General features: G+C 46.3%; 2 protein-coding genes across 4 annotated transcripts; both read right to left on the reverse strand.

Annotated features, from left to right (window-relative positions):
* Positions 1–1,129: 1,129 nt before the first annotated feature.
* LOC133895404 (pentatricopeptide repeat-containing protein At1g19720-like) lies at positions 1,130–9,949 on the reverse strand. 2 transcript variants are annotated; one of them, XM_062335703.1, is made up of 3 exons: positions 7,032–9,949; positions 6,738–6,933; positions 1,130–1,343 (listed from the first exon to the last, which is right to left on the reverse strand). In XM_062335703.1, exon 1 carries the CDS (start codon positions 9,802–9,804, stop codon positions 7,216–7,218), a length of 2,589 nt encoding a protein of 862 aa, XP_062191687.1. In that variant the 5' UTR covers positions 9,805–9,949; the 3' UTR covers positions 1,130–1,343; positions 6,738–6,933; positions 7,032–7,215. The 2 variants fall into 2 exon arrangements, with proteins under 2 accessions (XP_062191687.1, XP_062191686.1); XM_062335702.1 differs by having other exon boundaries at positions 7,024–9,949.
* Positions 9,950–10,840: 891 nt separating this feature from the next.
* Positions 10,841–16,332, reverse strand: LOC133895313 (uncharacterized). 2 transcript variants are annotated; one of them, XR_009905584.1, is made up of 8 exons: positions 16,103–16,332; positions 14,182–14,250; positions 14,038–14,099; positions 13,854–13,943; positions 13,653–13,774; positions 12,100–12,154; positions 11,108–11,480; positions 10,841–10,993 (listed from the first exon to the last, which is right to left on the reverse strand). XR_009905584.1 is itself a non-coding variant. In XM_062335539.1 (7 exons), exons 2-7 carry the CDS (start codon positions 14,246–14,248, stop codon positions 11,289–11,291), a joined length of 588 nt encoding a protein of 195 aa, XP_062191523.1. In that variant the 5' UTR covers positions 14,249–14,250; positions 16,103–16,332; the 3' UTR covers positions 11,000–11,288. The 2 variants fall into 2 exon arrangements, 1 of the variants encoding a protein (XP_062191523.1); XM_062335539.1 differs by lacking the exon at positions 10,841–10,993 and having other exon boundaries at positions 11,000–11,480.
* Positions 16,333–20,591: the final 4,259 nt, after the last annotated feature.

The following is a 20,591-nucleotide window of genomic DNA, read 5'->3' on the forward strand; positions in this document are numbered from 1 at the left end:
GGAAACATTCCCAAATTTCAATTTTTTCAGTTCATCATCAGAGTTTTCAGTTCGTCACTACTCCTATTTAACAGTAAAGTATTCTAGCGGTAACATTCTCGCGCACGCGACGGCCCAGCCAACTGGACAATGCACACACCCTACCCTCATACTATCCAGGCCCAGCAAGGTCTTGACACTGGGTGGCGACGTGGCTAGGGGAGCAGCGCGGTAGGTGGTGGCTCGCGTGGCTGCACGACAGGCAGCGGCGCGATGGTTGTAGGCTACGGCAGCGCAGCGCATAGGAGCGGTGTGCGCGATGGCGAAGATGCCGGTGGTAGACCAGCTGGGAGGCGACGAGCGGCAGGGGAACAGCGAGCGGCTAGAGCAGCGTGAGTCAAGTCGGCTCAGGAGAGGTCTGATGGTGACCGATCCATCCACCACTATATTTTTTTAATCAACGGTCTAGGTTTATTAGACTCGCACGAGTTATAGATATCTAAAATAAACATTTAAATAGTAAAAATAGAATTGTTTCAATGAGATCTACGTATATGTGATCTTCAAATTATTTATTTGATCGACAGATTTAAACGTCAACTATTTCCCATAGTCAACATGTTCTATTTTTATATTAACATTCTGGTATTACATTGATGCTATAAAGTTGTGAAAGTGACGGATCGTCGCATCTCATCACGCCGCCGTAATAACCATACTTTCAACCCATACAACAGGCACAAAGTGCAGAAAAGGAAATAATTCTAAACTTGAGGACAAGTTGAAACCTTGACCAACATAAGGGTCATACAACTCGAAGAACAACAGATGGTGTGTTGAAAATATAAGGAAATCAAAGCAACATGGACAAGCAGCGAACAATTCATCGGCCGCATAAATGATTAAGTGGACCATAGATTCTGCAAGAACCTTTTATACAAACTGAATATTTGTTTTCAATACTAATTGTCATAAGTGGACTTCTTTTTTTTCATTTTTTGAAGCTATAATCGCTACTACATATGTGAGGACAAGACTCAGCTAGAATTTCAGTCAGTCTGGTCAGCCCCCCCCCCCCCCCCACCCACAAGAACTCACCTTGCAAAGGGGCAAGCATAACCCAAAATTCTTACCAATCTTGTAAATGATGGACAACATAACCCGAATTTCTCATATTGAATAGCTACATTCTGTACTGGATGGACCAAATGAATGTAGCTAAAAGCTATTGTAGCCTCACTATCACTAAGGTTAATGGTAATATGAAGTTCTAACTTCTTAAGTCTGATTTCCTATTTGCAACAGCAGTGTAAAATGAAGACCACTTAATTCTTCAATGTTTTGCCACATACAAGTTTCTGAACCTGCAAGAAAATTGGTATAAGTATTCCACCAAAGGGGGCAAGATCAGATGGGGGAATGGCAGATTGATATTTGGAAAATGTGCCAAATTAAGAAACCATAACAGCTAAAATTTAAACAGGACCTGCTGCAACATAGGATAATTAAAATGCTGAAAATTCGATGGCAAATTGCTTTTGGCACATCAAAACCTTGGTGGGGTTTACAAGAGAAGCACAAAACAGGTCGACATGAGTTTATTTTTGTTATTGGAAAATGACTTATAGACAATAATTTTTTTGTCAAGCACTAAAGCTTTTTTTCCAGACATTCTATACACTTGCGAACAAGATACTACCACACATTCGAAAGTTAAGGTGGGCCATAGCTATAGCATAGTTCATAGAATGGGACATAATTTACAGGTGCAAACTGAAAGGCCTACAACCTCACAGGTAGCTCAGGAACTCACCCAAGACACACGTACACTAGCAGTGGTATTTTTGGTGCTGCAATGGCTTACTGCCTTTTCTGTTTTCTTCTCTATTTATACACTGCTGACCATTACAATATGGCCTGGTTCAAACAGCTAATAACTACAGCAATTACTGTTTTAATTGGCTATTATTCTCCCTAATTTACTAGCTGGAAATCCATAGTTCAAACAGCTAATAACTACAGCAATTACCGTTTTAATTGACTATTATTCTCCCTAATCTGCTAGCTGAAAATCTGCACACATCAAGGCTTATTGCTAACAATCTCCCCCTAATCCTTGTGTGTGGACTTGAAATTGATGTTGACCATTCCAATCCTAGCACGAAGCTTATGGAATCTGACTCGCCCAAGTGCCTTGGTTTGAATGTCAGCGAGCTGGTCCTTAGTGCCGACGAAATTAACACTAATCCTCCCATCTTCCCGGCACTTCCTGATGAAGTGGTAGTGCACATCGATGTGCTTGCTACGTTCATGGAAAACAGGATTTTGTATCAGCGCTAAGGCTGACTTGTTGTCAATCTTCAGCTCGACAGTGTCGGCATCCCTCCCCTTTAAGTCGCCGAGCAGCCGAGCCAACCACACCGCCTGTGTGGCTGCGGTAGTGGCAGCAACATACTCCGCCTCACAGGACGAGAGTGCCACCACCTTTTGCTTGAGAGCGTGCCAACTCACCAAGCTGCTGCCGTAGAAGAACAAACCGTTGGATGTACTCCTACTTGTGTCAACATCGCTGGAGAGGTCGCTGTCGGTGTACCCGACAAGCCGTGCCTCCGCTGTCCTCCATAGTGGCAACCGAGACTTAAAGTCCCAGCCAAATAGCGTAGAATCCTCTTCACTGCCGCCATGTGTTCCTCCGTAGGCCGCTCCATGAAGCGACTCACGTACCCCACGCTGAAAGCGAGGTCCGGCCGCATGTGGACAAGATAGCGGAGGCTTCCGATGATCCTCCGGTACTGAGTGACGTCCACCTCCGCCGTTGTGTTGTCACGGCTCAGCTTGAGCCGCTCCTACATGGGGGGTGCGCAGGGTTGCAATCCTGCATCCCTGCCATCTCTAGGATACGCTTGGCGTAATGCGCCTGGCACAGCGTGATCCCGCTGCTACTCTGCTGCACCTCGATGCCAAGGTAGAAGGAGAGCAACCCAAGGCCGCTCATCCTGAACCTCGCCTTCATCTCCTTCTTGAAGCGGTTGATCTCCGCCTCGGCTGATCCAGTGATGATCAAGTCATCCACATACACCCCAAGGAGCAACAGCGAGTCGCCATGGCCACGCCTATACATCGTCGCCTCATGCGGGCTCTGCTCGAACCCAAGAGCTCGCAATGTCATGTGTAGCTTCTCGTTCCAAGCCCGCGGCGCTTGCCGCAGCCCGTAGAGCGCCTTCCGCAGGCGCAGCACCTTCTGTTCTGCTCCGACGACGACGAAGCCCGGCGGCTGTGCGACGTACACCTCCTCCCCCAAATCGCCGTTGAAGAAAGCCGACTTCACATCCATGTGATGCACCGACCAACCATCTTGCGCAGCAACCGAACAGATTCAAGACGAGCAATGGGTGCGAATACTTCATCGAGGCGAGCCTTGTGCTTGATCACTTCTCCTGCCTCATTCTTCTTGAGCTTGAAGACCCACATCAGCCCAATAGATCGATGCCCATGAGGAAGCTCCACCAGTGACCATGTTCCGTTCTGCTTGATGGAGTCCATCTCCTTGCTGACCAGCAGTAGCCCCTCGCCATCGACGATACGATTGGCAAGACCTGGTGCCTCTCCCCCAACAAGCACGTCGTCGATGCGACGGTAACGGAGAGGGGAGGAGTTGTGGTACGCATCCAGCCTATCGGAGTCGTTTGGTGGAGGAGAGACGAACTCCAAGAGCAAGGCCGCCGCGGGAGAAGCCCTTGTGGGCGTGGACGACACGCCAGCGGGTGAGGCTAGCATTGGATCTGTCCCCATGGATGTGGGGGCTGCCTCTGCGGGGAAGACGGGCATGGGCGACGAGATCGCCCCTGTGGGCGCCGGCGCAGCAGGGTAAGCGCCTGGGTGGATGTAGTTAGCCACTGCCTCCACATGAAAGTCAGGTGTGGCTGTTCCACCGTCTTTCAGCACCGCCTCCCAGTCCCAGCCGGCGTCCTCGTCAAAAACGACATCGCGGGAGATGTGGATGCGCCGGGACCGGGGCTCGAGCATGCGGTACGCCTTGGAGCCATCCTCATAGCCGATGAAGACCATCGGGGTGCTACAGTCGTCGAGCTTCCGCAGGCCTGGTCGTGTATCCTTTACATAACCAAGACACCCATGCGCCCGTGCCACGCCTCAAATGGCGTCTCGCCGTCAAGACTCTTCACCAGCGCCCGGTTGAGAAGGTAGACAGCCGTGGTCACAGCCTCCCTCCAAAATTCAGCGGGCATCTTCCGCTGTTTCAGGAGGGCGCGTGCGGTGGCGAGGATGGTCTGGTTCCTCCTCTCCACCATGCCATTTTGCTCCGCGTGTACGGCGCAAAGAAGTGCCGCTGCACGCCGTGGTCCTCGCAGTGGCGCGCGAATTCAACGGAGGTGAACTCGCCGCCATTGTCCGTGCGTAGAACGCGGAACTTGTGCCCGCTCTCCACCTCCGCAGCAGCCTGGAACTTCGCGATGGCCATTGCAGCATCACTTTTTGGTGTGAGAAGCGCCAGTCACATGTAGCGACTTGCGTCATCTACCAACAGCAAAAAATAGCGGCGCCCGCCTGGCGTCGCCGGCGTGATGGGGCCACAGAGGTCGCCGTGGACGAGGTCTAGGACGCCCTCTGCGCGGTACTTCGCCTTGGCTGGGAACAGGGCTCGGCGATGCTTCGTCATGACGCATATGTCGCAAAGTTGCTCCACGTGTTCTAGCCGCGGAAGACCACGCCCACGCACCATGTCCTGGCGACCAAGCTGGTGCAACGCGTCGAAACTGATGTGGCCGTAGCGGGCGTGCCAGCGCCACGAGTCGTCGTTGTGCTGCACCGCGAGACAGATTGGGCATGCGACGTTGAGGCGTAGGATCTAGAGCCGGTTCCGCCCGCGGTTCACCTTGGCGATGAGATGGCGCCGGCGATCCCAGATGCGCAGCACGCCATCCTCGATCAACACCTTCGAGCCACACTCATCGAGTTGGCCGACGCTGATGATTCTGTTCTTCAAGCGTGAGATGAAGTAGACGTCGGAGAGCGCCTTGTGCTCGTCGTTCTTCTCGGCGATCAGCACCGTGCCGCAGCCGTGGATCTCGACGAGCGATCCGTCGCCAAACCGTACGGTTCCCTGTACCGCGCGATCAAGCTTGGCGAAGACGTCGCTGCGACCCGTCATGTGGCTGGTGGCGCCAATGTCGAGGTACCAGCCCTCCTGGAGTTCACCGGCGTCCGCCTCGCTGAGGAACGCCTGCACTCACAGTTCATCAAGGTGAACTGTTGTCGACGCCAGCGCGGTGTCGTCGTTCAGCGACCGCACCTGTGCCATTAGTAGCGCAGGCTCGCAGTCGTCCTCCTGCATGAGGTGCGCCTGACATCGCTTGGGCTGGCGGCAATCACGAGCCCAGTGACCGGTACGCTCGCAATTGCGGCAGGTGTCGCAGTCGTCGTTGCGGGTAACGTTCTTGCCATCAGCCGCGCCCTTCTTGCGCGAGCCACGGGAGCGACGATTCTTGTCATCGCCTTTGGTAGATCGTGACCCCCCTTGCTAGTTCGCCTTTCCTTCTGGCGCACAAGCCACTGCTCCTCCGTGACCTCCTCAATCGTCAGCGTCGAGATGTCGAGGAGCGTCTCTATGGAGAACGCGATCTGCGCGAACTTGGGCGGGACAACCCGCAGGTACTTGGCCACGACCTTGGCGTCATCGACCGGATCACTGAGTACCTCCAGCTGGTGGACGATCCCGGTGAGGCGCATGGCGAAGTCGTCGATTGACTCGCCGGCGCGGAAGGAGATCGCCTCATAGTCCTTCCTCACCTTCTGGGCAGTCGCCTCGAGAGCGCTCGGAGCCGACGTGCATCGTCTTGATCGCGTTCCAGGCCTCCTTCGCCGTCTTCTTCGCAAGGGAGGTGACCATCTCCGGCGGGACTGCTTGAAAGATGGCCTCCATTGCCAACCTGTCGTCGACCCTGTCCACGCCGCCCTTGTCCACGGCCTCCCAGAGGCCGCGGGCTTCAAGTATCACCTCCATTATCACCGACCACTCGGCGTAGTTGTGCTTGGTGAGCAACGGGTATGCGCTTCCGACATCTCTCACCACGCGATGTACCATAGGCGTAGGAGCTGCAGAAGGGTCATCTTCACCCGCCATGACACCCTACTGATACCAATTGAAAGGCCTATAGCCTCACAGGTAGCCCAGGAACTCACCCAAGACACACGTACACTAGCAGTGGTATTTTTGGTGCTGCAATGGCTTGCTGCCTTTTCTGTTTTCTTCTCTATTTATACACTGCTGAGCACTACAATATAGCCTGATTCAAACAGCTAATAACTACAGCAATTACTGCTTTAATTGGCTATTATTCTTCCTAATTTGATAGCTGAAAATCCATGGTTCAAACAGCTAATAACTACAGCAATTACTGTTTTAATTGACTATTATTCTCCCTAATCTGCTAGTTGAAAATCTGCACACATCAAGGCTTATTGCTAACACAGACTGCATTTTAAAAAGACAAAAGTAATTATTAACTCCAGATATTACAGACTCCATGACTTCAGTCTGATGCTAACAGGCTTCACATACTTGACACATTATTTTACTGGAGAGCTTCAATGAATTTCATTTATCAAATGCATAGAAGTACTCAAACAAATCGTCAGACTATAAAAAAATCAGAATATGTTAACTACTTAGGAACATAGACAATGCTCGAAAAAAGAAAAGGCAGCACTGTATATTTTATACCAAACTGTTCCCTTACCTGTCATGACAGTGCTCAGTAACCACATGAGGTGAAGTACTCTCCCAATCCGTCCGTGGTAGCCTCGCTGAAGCTGGGAATATCATCAGAATGGCTTGTATTTTCTGATACCGGAGTAATAAAGATTTTTATCTGGAGATATAATTCTTGAACAGGATATCCTGAGTTTGGCGATATAATTCTTGGAAAAGATATCCTGAGTGTCAACATTTCAGGAATGAGGAACCATTCAGCACTACAAGCAGATGGATTTTTCGAAAGAAAAAGGTTTGCAAGAAACACCTACTTTCGTACCGATGTTGAAGATATATTTGGTATCAGTGGAATTCCAAGACAATGCAACTACTGGCGTAACTGATTTCGAACAAATTGAAGATTCCGTTCAGGAGGTGAGCTGTGTGTATTTCCTGTACAGGACACTGCTAGGGCATGGTCACTTGACAATATCTTTTGCCCAGTAGACTTATGCCAGTTGTATTCACCAATAATCTTCACATGAGCACTTTCCACCCTCAAACTTGTGCAAACAATTTGGATCCTTGATCAGTATCTGCCGCCCATATTTCTCTGAAACTAACTTGGCAAAGTTGTGGCAATGGCTACACATCCTTACGGTTTTTATTATCCGAATGCTTCTGAAATGAGGGGAATTAGAAACCGCAAAAGCAATCGCTAGCTTCTCACAATGGATTCCAGTTACTTCTTCTGTTTCTTCTTCAACATCTAGAGTTCCATTGCCATTGTTTGGCACTGAGAGACCCATCTGAATCATCATCAATTTTAGTTCAGCTATTGTATGCTCTAAGACAAAATTATCGCCACGTGAGAACAAATAGACCTTGTTCTTAATTTCAACTGAACAACTATCAACCTCATCCAACTCTCTTCCTTTGTTGGGTACCATCATGTCCGGCATATCAACAAACTTTCCATCTAGATTTTGCAGATCAGAAAGCAGCCTTTGGATTCTAGGGTCTCTGGGCTGAATCAGCGACAGTTCCCTTACAGCCAGGTATGCCAGCCTTACATTCCCATGAACTGTTGCTGCAGTAAGAAATGCCTCCCAGACTGCTGAATTGGGTATCAGTGGCATTTCATCAATAAGCTCATATGCTTCTTGTAGTCTCCCTGAGCGGCCAAGAAGATGTACCATTGCTGCATAATGATCTAAATTTGGAGTTATGTTGTACTCACGAGTCATATTAAGAAATATTTCTTTCCCTTCAGATATATTTCCCTTGAGACCATAGGCCTTGATAACAGCAGTCAAAGTTGTATGATCTGGGAGCACGCCTTTTTGCTTCATTTGACAGAAGCGATCCAATGCTTCATTTGGAAAACCATGCAACAAGTATGTGAGAATTATGCAATTCCAAGAAATAATGTTCCTTGACGAGTGCCTATCAAAAACAGCACATGCACCAGCAAGATCGCCAGATTTTGAATAGGCATTGATAAGCGCATTTGCAATTTTGCCATCCATTTCTAAGTTGTGGTGAAAAATACAGGCATGGATCTCCCGTACTTTCCAAACCGCAAATAGGTTTGCAAATGCTGGAATGATACTTAGGATTGTAATGTAGTCCGGTCTCACCAGAAGTGATTGCATCTGCCGGAATATTCTTAGGGCTCTATCAAAATGACCATTATGCACTGAACCAGCAATGAGTATGTTCCAAGAAGCTGTATCCCTTTTCACTCTATAGCTTTCCATCATCTGGAATAGCTCAAAAGCTCTCTCATCATCCCCATTTCGTATGTATCCTGAGATCATTATATTCCAGGTTATCACATTGCGCCGAACACCATCATTCTCCATCTTACAGAAGAGCTCATATGCTTTGCCGCAATAGCCTGCTTGTGCATACCCTGCAACCATTGAATTCCAGGAGAAGATATCCTTCTCAGGTATCTCATTAAATATTCTCCTAGCTGCAACAATTTCTCCACATTTTCCATACATGTCAACCAAGGAGTTCCCTGAGAGCACATTGTTAACACTCCCAACCTTAATGGCGTGGCAATGGAGCTCCATTCCCTGACTCAGTAACTTCAAACTCGCACAAGCAGAGATGGCACTCGCTATTGTCATACCATTTGGTTCCACTCCAGCAAGACGCATCCGGATGAAACACTGCAGTGCCTCGTCTCCTCTATCACTGTGGACAAAACCTGACACAAGGCTAGTCCAGGTGACAACATCCGGATCAACTCCAGACTCCTCCATCTGCTCCAGCAGTTCCATGGCCACATCAAGGTCCCCAGACCTAGCGTAGCTCGAAATCAATGTATTCCACGTGACAACCCCGGGTTTTGTACCTTCGCACCTCATATGGTCGAGCAGCCTCCGTGCCTCCTCCCACTCGCCAAACCGGCAACACCCAAAGATCATGGAGTTCCATGTGCCCAAGTCCCGTTGCTCCATCTTCTCAAACAGCATTCGCGCATGCCCCAATTCTCCACACTTGACATACATCGCCAGCACAGAGTTCCCGACCGGCACATCTCTCACCCTCCCCATAAACCCTCTCCGGATGGCCATGGAATGCAGAGCCACCCCGAGCTCTAGGTCCTCGGCGTAGGCGCACGCCTGCAGAACCCGGGTGATCAAAAACCTGTCCGGGATGACCCCTTCCCCAACCATGCGCACCGTGAGCTGGATTACTTCGCTGTACATGCCCCTGATGGCGTAGGCGCCGATCATGGCTGACCAGGCGAGTAGGTCCCTGCGGCGCATTCCGTCGAACACTTTGCGGGCGTCGTCCAGGCGCTCGGCACAGGAGTGCGTCGTGATGAGCTTCGTCTCCGAGACAATCCGGGGCTCACTGCGAAGGTAAGGACCGGGCGGCGGATGGGTTCTTGGTTCTTGGAAGGGTGGTCGGGTTCTGTGGCGAGGGGAGTGGGAGCTGCTTCTCGCTTCTTGAAGCGGAAGCGGGAGGGGAGGAGCCTGCGCGAACGCCATGATAGGTTCTTTGAGGCGGCCATGGCGGGGTTTGGAGTGGGGTTGAGGAGGGAATTGATGGTGTCTGGAGAGGAGGGAGGGGAAGGGAGCGGGGAGGAGCTCCATGGGAGGTGGAAAGAGAGGTTCTTGGGAAGGTTGGGTTTTTGCATGTTATCCTCTAGCTTTTCCTTGTCTTTTCTCTGTTTTTGTGATTTTTCTAGCACAGGACTGAGACATATGCCTTGCCTCAGACATGGGATTTGCTTTCTCTAAATAACAGGAAAATGCCGCTTATGCCAAACAAAATACTCCATCAGACATGCTCCTCGCTCGTAATCTTCCCACGTGTGTATTGCTTCTCTCATGCAAGAGGATTCATGGAATACTGCGGATACAAGTGGGAATCGTTGTGGTGAGACTTTTTTTTTTATGCTAGATCGACGACAACTAGGTTTTCAAGCTTCTAGGCGTGTCTAGATCGGATGCCTGGGACGTTGCTCTTGCACATGGAATTTGTTTTTTTTTTCTCAAGAGAAACACAAATTAATTGCAAATAACTTTGTACTGATAAAGAAAAAATACATCGTCTTAGTTAATTAATCTGTTATCGATACTCGGCGTATTCCGTATACCGTACTCTGAGCTGCGACATAGCTCTCGATTGCGCTCCATCCTAGGCCACGTCATGCCTCCGCTAACATGCTCCGTCCGAACTACACTCTTGGGTCTATCCAGAGGTAACGGCTGTCTCAGTGGCGGATGAGCGCAGTTCAACGACAGCCAAGGCCAAGATAAATTTAATCCGCTAAAATTTTGGGCATGGTCTGCCTCTAGTTCTGTTATGCCACACCTTCGAATGGAGTACAAGATAAGAGAAGGAAAAATGGCTATAGTCACGTAATCTCGTGACAATGGCTAGAAGAAATAAGGAGAGAATATGTTCAGCATTAGGACTATTTTAAATTGTGGTTTTTTGTTGTAGGCCGATTACATCAGAACCGGATCCTCTGACCTGTGAACAGTATTCTCTGAGAGACGGCGAACATGTACGTAAAAATATTGTACCAATTATATATATCAGAACTGTGACAATCGATCACGTTCTTTTATTTCCAATCCGGTTTATTTCTAATCCGACGGTTCGTATGGGTAAAATCAGAGATACTGTTCACCTGTAACTTCACTCGCTCATATCAGAGGATCTTAGGGTTGCCCCTACATTTACACTGAAATGGTACATCAGCAAAGACCACCAAGCCACAGAACACCATCCAACATATACTGACAGGTCACGGGTCCAGACCAACAAGTCCACCTGGCATTGGATGGTAAAAATGCTGATTATTCCTTATAAAAAAGATGAGCTGAATAATTCAATATCAACACGACAGCAGCATCCAGAGGGCAAGTAGCAGAACAATTTGCTTACATTCATACATGCTGAAACGGAAACAAGCAACTACAGGACTGCATATAAACCTCAGTTAAGAACCTGCCCACAAGTCGAGAAACAAAACACAGCCAAATCAGCATTTCCAGGGGGGCCTTCTGCCTTCCATAAAACTAGTGAAGATAATGGGCTTTGATGCGGCAGACGAATGCAGTTGGACTCATTGGTTACCAACATTCCGGCCACCATATCCTCTGCCTGGACGTTGCTGCTGAACACGTCGCTGCTGGTTGAACTGATGGCCAGGAGCTGGATATTTCTGCTGCTGTGGTGTGATCTTCATCCGTTGCGCTTTCATTTGTGCAAAGAGTGCATCCATTGTCCTTGGTACCTGGTTCTGGGTCTCCTTGCCCTAGAATAGATTAAGGTCATATTGTAATAGAAGAACAAGAACAATGCAACAAATGTTAAACAATCAGATCTATTTCTCATGCATCTTTAGAAAAATATATGAAATGTGACGATAGCATTCATCATACAAGTTCCTAGGTCTTGAAACTATTATGGCTTGTTATGAAGTGACAATGGGATAATATTACAAAATAAGGTGGACGAAACTATGCAGAAAACTATCAATATACATAAAAATATATCACAGAAGAAGTTAAAAAAAGAAATGAATAACAACAAAAATGATTGCCCAATAAACAAAATGATCATCTACATCCAAAGCCACTTGTGCATCAGATACAATAAAGTACACACAGGGTAAAAATTTACTCGATTAGGACATATATGTATTTATGTTATTTTAAATAGAAAGAGTTATATATATTGTAAAAATATTTTTTAATGATGAATCTAGTAACATCAATCTTATGTTGTCAAACTATATGATTTTTTAGATATTGATAGCCAAAGTTAAAATGTTTAACTAACAACAATCCTAAATAGACTTAATTTTGGAATCGGAGGTAGTACTTTTAAAAGCCAGCGTATCTTATTTACTCTACGTTTAACGTAGTCCATACCTTGCCACTCTGAAAAGCATCACCCACAGGCCTCCTCTGCACTAAGGTACTGGCACTGCATCCAGATCAAAACATTAGCGTCTCACATGAGGAGTTAGCTCAAGTACCAAGAATCATATGCAACATAGGACCGACAACCAGACTGTTATCTGAGCATGGGTTCTTTGCATTAAGTTAAAGCAAACTCACCATACTCCCTCAAAACAAGGATACCCTTTAAGTCAAGTCAGGGTGTACATACCATGCTTTGAAATAAAATCAAAGAGAGACAATACAGTGACCACTGTAAATATATAGTGCATCGTCTTGGTTCATAAGGCCCTCAACATTCTAGACTGTTTACCTTCACCCAGATTTGAACGCACATGGTTCAACAAAGTCCCGATTGACATGATTTTTTGATCGATTGAACCGATAAACTCAAGTCATTAACAAGTATGGCCATTGATCCAGAAACAACACAAGGGCACATAAGGAATCATAAAAGAGATTCCATCAGTTGCCTTGAAAAGATAACATCCGTACAGCTTAGTATGCTGGGAAAACTCAAGAAGAATCACGAGATAGCATGATATACTCTTATCCAGTTGAACTGCAGGAAAACATTCCAAATAATTTTGTGGGAACCAGTGAACAACCAACTTGGTGAGTAAAATCCACTAAGTGGGCGCTCAAAATAAGGCATGCCACTATGGATACAACCAACTTGCATATGAGAACATCAGCAGAATTTACTTCCGGGCAGCAGCATACCACAAATTTGCCTGTGAGCAGACACTACCCTAGATTCACACTGCTCCAATGCAAACAAATAAAAGCTTTGTATCTGCACCAAGAAGCTAGTGATCACAACCAGTTCCAACTCAAGCATATTCAATCCATACCCAGTATCTGGATGACCAGTGGTGTGAGATGCTGGAGATTTTCACATCTCCTTCCTACCAAGAAGTCGACAAGCAAAACTAAGGTACCCTCAGAAACACTTAATGCCGGCCTCCTAAATTAGCACTCCTCCAACAGCTATAGATTACATCATAAATTGCATTATCGAATGTCAGGCCACAGCAGATGCATATCCAGGGTGCTCCAGCAGGTTCACAAATTTGACCAGCTCAACCAGAATAAAGGCAACTGCCATAACTTTTAGTGAAGGTTTAAGGCTCTGAAGTAACCGTGCAATGCAATATGATCAGCCCGGATTACTTCAACTTTATTCACTGTATATTTGTAGTCGTTCAACCAAAAAAACAAGCCTTGTGCCACAAGAATACGAAGTTGATTGTTCTTTAAACTTGTGTGCGCATACACCAATGGAATACCGATAGCAGAGAGATTAAGACAGTTCCATGCAAACACCAGCATCATAATCATGCTCAGCCCATCTAACCCAAGGTGCATGAGCCAATAAATTTAACGAGCCCTTGAATGCAGTAAACCTTCTCAAAAGCAATAAGAGAACCGTTGTTTACCTGTTCATAGTGTTTTATTGAGATGAAATCAATAGAGTAGCTGCATCAAGAACAAGAAAAAATAGCATAGAGATTGGTTGATACCTTGGTCTGTTCCATCTGACAGCCCTGTTGCGCATTGGCATAGCAGCAGCCTTCTTCGCAGCCTGCTTTGTAGCGGGAAACTGATTTCCACCAAGATTTGACCTCCTTTGTGCAAGAAACCCCTAAACACCCAAAAACACCATTAAAAAAATGCAACATAAGCAAGCTGCAAAATACTAACTTAGTGGCATTGCATCATACTTGTCTTATGGATGATCTAGATTCTATAAACCGTTGAACCTTGGCATTCTCTTGATTAGCGTTGCCATTCTGGAACGGGCGTTTTTTTATCTGTGATGATAAAATGAAAGGTAATTAACAAACTTCCGTTGAGTGTTAACAAATGCAAGGACCATGAAGTACTTCGACAAATTAATATGTTTACCGGCTGTCTAGGGGGTTTCTTGCCCCCAGGATTCTTTTTCTTTGACATCTTGATAATATCCTCTGCATAAACGCATAGGAAAGCCCATGAGTTGAATCAACCTTGAAATATGAATTAAAATCCTTAAATAAAAAAAAAGCATACCCAAAGTCATGTCCATCTTTTTCTCAGTAAAAGCAATAGCTTCAGCAGTGATTGACAGTGATTCCATCTCTGTATGAACAAATAGAAAAATTAGAGTAGGAAAACCGATCATGATTCCAAGCAGAAATTATAACAATCTGGTGCAACATACAGCTTGTCATTCAGCTAAGAGGTAGCACTGAAAATCAGCAAAAGTTAAACTTCTAAGAAGTAAACACACAAAGCATAGCCAAGTCCCAGACAAAGAAGATATTTATGTCCAATTAAACAGTAGCAACAACATACTTTTTATCAGTAAAACCAACCAGAGTAATTACAAAAACCTCCCTCACTTTTTACTATCAAGCAATAGCATACGAAACAACCATAACATTAATGGTGCCACTTTCATACATGATAAGTGTAGTTGATAACCGCTAGCTTCTAGTTAAACATTTGCCTGCAGAACAGTTCGTTCAGCCTAAAGAGCCCCTTTTGCAAGGGTAACATCAACAAGTTTGTATGGTATTGGGGGAAAATAGACCAACCTAAGGATAATAGTTGTCGGTCGCTATCAAAGGACCCTCTAGAGCCTTCGGCCTCCAGACTCGGCAGGAGGCCCCATCCCCGGAGGCTGCAAGTCCCTTTGAACCACCTCTCCGGCTCATATGTGACCTTCCAAAGACTCAGAGCTACAGCAAGTACCCCGGAGCCTTCGGCCTCCGAACTCGACAGGAGGCCTTATCCCCAGGGGCTACAGACCCCTTCGGGCCACCCTCCAGTGCCCATACGGTCTTCCGAAGCCTAAAAACACGATCGGCCTCCGGAGATAATATCGGGGAAGAAAGGACACCCCCCTCTATCGCCGACCTGACGCGAGGTGATGGGTGATAAATGTCGGTGCAAGTGGTGCTTATCCTGACACCCTAACACGATGCAAGTCGTCCTAACACCCCCAGCAGAGCGAAACCGAGCCGTAATTAGCAGCTAGCTCACCCCTCAGGAGGCAAGCACCAACATAGTTATCACGACAGATATTTATCTTCTATGTAGGGTAAAAGGTAGTTATTCAGGATAAAGTCCAGTAATTCGACCAGGTCCTAGATATTTGTACATCGTAATAAATTATACACTAAACTACGTACTGCCTTGTAAATAGGGGTCGTGATCACCTGGACAAAAGAGGAAAAAAGAGGACACGCTCAACACAGCATAGAGGAGCATAATCGCAGAGTTTTTCCTGTGATACTCCCCTTTAGTCAAGTCTATATCTTTACAATCAATACACTCGTGGTGTTCCTTTCTCTCAAACTTCGTCTCCAAACTTGAGTCTCCTTCTTAGAAGAAACTCTCGCCGTAATTTCAGTCGTTGTCATATGTTGAAGCAAGACAAACTCTTGCTCCAACATATGGCAACGACTGAAATTAAGTGGTGCCGAAGAATAATACAAACTTACTCAATCCAAATCCCCAACAAGGGAGCTAAAAATGCTCAACGGAACAAGCTGATCAGCAAGGACCGCAGCCCATTCAAGCTGGGAACCGCAGTGTCCTGGCTCTGACAGAACCACAACATCCTAATCGAGTCCAACAATCGGCACACTTGAAGCTACACCTGACACACCGAACCACCAAGCGTAACAGAGCAGGAACACAACCATCTATCCCTGCAAATTTTCACGGATTTCACCACCATAGGTAATCGTCACGTCCTCAATCACCATACCCAACACCAACGCCAACCGTGCGGAACGCATCAATTCCTCGAACGAACCGTACCGTCCGCACGCAAAAGCCTACCTCTCCACGACCCTAGACGTAACAAGGGACAATAATAACCGAGAGAGCAGCCGCGCGATCGATCCTACAACGCAGACACCCCGCCGCCAAGCGCCGCCGTCGGTTCGAGAAGAGGGGGAGGGGAGAGGAGCCGAGAGCTTACCGGATCCAAGCGGCGGACGAAGGAGAGCGGGGCGGCGGGCGATCCCGCGATCTCGCGGTGGGACGGCGGGTGGGGGGCTAGGGTTCGGCGGTGGTCCTCGCGTGCGGCCGGGTTGATTGCGCCGGCCGGATGGATGGGTGGGGTGGACTCTGGAGGGGATTTTTGGCCAAGACGAGAGAGGCCAGGGTATAGACGCTGCGGCGGTTTGGTGACGAGGCGAAGGCGACGGTGAAACCGCGCGTCTGTTGTGGTGCATGCAGATTCGTGCGGATTTGATGGCCGAACTGGCCTCTTGTTCAGCTTGATGGGCCGGGCCGGGCCGGTTTAGAGCTCGACCCCACTTAATCATGTCCTCTTGAAGCACAGAAAAATTATGGGCCTGTTCAGGACGCTTAGACCCGAGAGGGTAAGCTGCCACGATAGGAGTACTGGGCTTTACCGCTATGTGATCGGGCGGTTAGTCCCTGCAGAAACAGTACTCGTAAGAAGTACCGTTCATATCTTCACTTTTTCATCTTGTATTTTTTATTCAAAATAGTTATCTTTTATTACTGAAAAATCCTAAAAAAATTTAGGTGTTTCATAATCCATATCTAACCTATTTTAATTAGATTCACTAAACAACCTATGTAAAATTTAAACTAAAATTCTACCAAAAAGGTTATTTTTATAACTTCTAACAATCGTTAGGACCTCAAATAAATTTCCAAAAATATAAGAAAATCCACTAATATTCTTATTATGTGATGTAGTAATTTTTAAAATTATTTCCAGCCCTAGATTATATGGTGAAAATGTGAGTTTCTTTGTAATGCTCTATTTATATATATTTTTACCATTTCATGTGATATTCTTCTTTTAATTTAATTTGAATTCAAACAAAATTCAAACTTATACAAAATTTAACCGTTGAAAATATAGTCATTGTAAATATTTTTTATTTATAGCCACGAGTCGCGGGGGGACTCGTGGCTCAACTAAAAAGCGAAGTTTTGTGGATGACCATAATCCGCAAGTACCTTCAAGATCGAGTCATGCTTGAGGATGATGCACTAACCGAGCAAATTTCTCGTTGATCCAAAATGTATACCTTGACGAATGACGTTCTTTATCGAAAAGGCACTCACGGAGTACTCATGAAATGTATCTCTCAAAAGCAGGGTAGAGAACTACTCGAAGAAATCTATGGAGGGGTGTGTGGTACTCATGCTTTCTTACGAACTCTGGTCAGAAAGGCTTTCAATCAAGGTTTCTATTGGCCTACGACTCTCCATGATGCAAGTGAATTGGTAAAAAAGTGTACAAGCTATCAATTTTATAGCAGAAGAGTACATCAACCCGCTCAAGCCTTACAGACGATCCCTTTGTCGTAGCTATTCATAACTTAGGTGTCGGATATCTAGCGCCCTTCTCGGTAGCACCCAGGGGCTTCAAGTTCCTATTCATTGCAATTGACACCTTCTCCAAGTGGATTAAAGCTGAGCCAGTCAAAATATTCGGCGCTCGCCAAGAAATTCATCATGAAAAGTGTCATGATAAGATTCGGCGTCTCGAGTAGAATCATCACTGACAACGGTACTCAGTTCTCCAACACGTCATTCATCGATTACTGCGAGAAACTTGACACTACAGTCTGCTATGCGTCCGTGGCACACCCACAAAGCAACGGACAGGTCGAGCGGGCAAACAACATAGTACTTCAAGGAATCAAAACTCGTGTCTTCAACCGCTTATCCGCCTACGCTAAAGTCTGGACTTCCGAGTTGCCTAACGTACTTTGAGCACTTCAAACGACGTCCAGCAGGGCAAGGGGTGAAACACCTTTCTTCCTAGTCTATGAGGCTGAAGCAATGTTGCCCTGTGAACTAAAGATCAAATCTCTCCGAGTCGAGTTATATGCCAATAAGGATGAAATATCGAGAAGGCAAGATGACCTCAATGCTCTCGAAGAAAATAGAAAATAAGTGTTGATAAGATTAGCACGATACCAACAAGCTCTCCGACGCTACCACAACCAGAACATCCATAAAATATCTTTCGTACCTGGAGATCTGATTCTACGTCTCATACAAAGTCAGAAAAACAACAACAAGCTGTCTCCGAAGTGGGACGGTCCCTATAGGGTGGTCGAATCTAATCGACCAGGATCATATAGGATAGCTATGGAAGATGGTCAAGTCCTTAAAACTCTTGGAATATCGACCAACTTCGTAAGTTCTATGTGTGTAAGTACTTAGACTATATTTTGTAATATTAGTTATCATATTATTAATATTCGAACGGATGCCTTTAAGAAACTGAGATAAGCCATAAATCAGGAACTTATACCCACGCGCACACTCGGTTTTTTGGACTGCCCATCCAAAAATCCTTCCCAATAGCATGTCAGGGGCTTATCATACATATTACAAGTACAAAAAATTGTCATCTTTTTTTCTATTGAGAAGAGAAGAACTTTTTTTAAGGATGATAGAGGATCTTATCGGATCTCTGGGTGCCTAAAAACTCAGACATTTTCCGCTTGGAGTTGAGCCTAAGGTTGTCGCGATAGCCATCCCGATAGGAAATTCCACAAACCTCAAAACTATCCGAAAGAGATGTTGGATACTTGTTAAAACTTTCTTGTATTCAAAAGAAGGATTACAGTCATACACATGTATTCTAGTAGAAGTAGGAATCTTCCATTAACAAGATTTTTTAAGTTCTTCTACAGATAAGCTAATGGAGATATGACTACAAAAAGTCCTAAAAGAGCTACCCAACAAAGAGGAAGGAGAGACTGCTTTAACCTGTCCAATGAGAGGTTAAGGTCAATGGTGCCCTAACTCCCGACTAAACTCGCCGGTGTCATAGCCCAAGATCATCAGCATCTCCAACGACGATGATTTGGACCCCCCACCGCAGGTTGCTGCTCTACAACCATGACATAGGTGAGGGATTAACTCCCAACCACCATCGCCGGAGTTGCTGCCTTGGCTACTCCTTCTGACCATCCTCGCTAGAATAACACGAGGATGGAGAGGATGCAGCGGCGGGTGTCTTGCCATCTTTAACGGATGTCTCGCCTTGGCTATGCCTCCTTCTCCGCCTCAGCCGCCGCCTCTTCCTCCTCTATTTCCGCCTCCAAAAGATCCTAGTCCACCTCATCTTGGACCTGAGGTGCTGAAGGCTTGCCGTCTTTAACAGGGATGTCGCGAGTCGCAGCCCTTTCTTCAACCTCCTCATCGGAGGAGACGTTGATGACCTTCACCACTGAACCGGACTTTGTGGGAGACGATGGAGGAGTGAGAGGTGAGTAATCAGGGTAAGAGGGCATGTACTCTAGAGAAGGAGGAGAATCCATGATCGAACTTGAGTGCGGTGCAGTTGAGATCCGGCGCCTGAAGGTTAATATAGACCAACAGGTCAAGAGGTGAGACGCCTCACCTACCAAGCTTTAACTTCAGGCGCGGCTGTGTTATGAGTCATGAGCACCCATGCGATGCTTGATCATCAAAGCTACATCTTTTCAACTGATCGACGTAGACAAAGAGGCAGACTTCGGTGCAATCATTTATTGTTGAGTTTTCCAGGGCATGGAAGCAGTCGAAAGGATGGAACAATGATTCCTTCACATTCATGACGAAGAATCTTTTTCACCACTACACAAACTTTTCGCTGCCACGGTTCAACTTCCGAGCTTAGCTAGCGATGAGCCTTATCTCCCTTGTACTTGGCAAGAACAGGATAATTTTGCAGGCTAATTATAAAATCTACCCGGATGGAATACCTTCTTGAGAACTCGGAGAAGTTCGAAATCCCGAGTAGGGAACCTTAAAAACTAGGAAACCCAATTAGATATTTTATCCTAATCGGAAGTCCGAGTTTATTCGATGATATGGTCGGGCAAAAGGCTTATCTTTACTGGCTATATACTTGAACCATATAAGCCTCATTTCACATACTGATGGGGGGTTTGACAATGAATAATGGATAGTCACCATATCCGGACACTACAGGGTTTCTCGTAATTCTCACGGCATATCTTTATCTCTAGGAAGGGGATCCCTAGAAGAAAGGAAACTACTCGCATGTACCTAAGGTATCCTGTAACCGAGAAGGTTTATCTCCAAGAATAAAAAGGAAGAGTTCAGAGGGTGTGCGACACCCCTATATATATGGAACCGAGGGACCTTGCGGGGGAAAAAAGAAAAAAGAAGCGATACGAGTTCCATAAGCCCACACAAGCCAACATAAGCCAAGGAAGAAATCTCCAACTAGATTTAGATCCATTTAGACTAGCTACACCCCATTGTAACAGACTCAGATCAATACAAAACAAACACAACATAGGGTTATTATCCTCAGGGAGGACCAAACTTGTCTAAAAATCCCTGTGTGTTTCCCTTGTGATTCTTCTGCTCAAAGCATCCCCTATTCTTCAACAAATTTGTTAGATCGGTGATTTACAAATCGTCGACAATGGCCTTTGGAAAATAATGTTGTCACT

The sequence above is a fragment of the Phragmites australis genome, chromosome 16 (genome assembly GCF_958298935.1).
Source record: "Phragmites australis chromosome 16, lpPhrAust1.1, whole genome shotgun sequence".
Lineage (NCBI taxonomy): Eukaryota > Viridiplantae > Streptophyta > Magnoliopsida > Poales > Poaceae > Phragmites > Phragmites australis.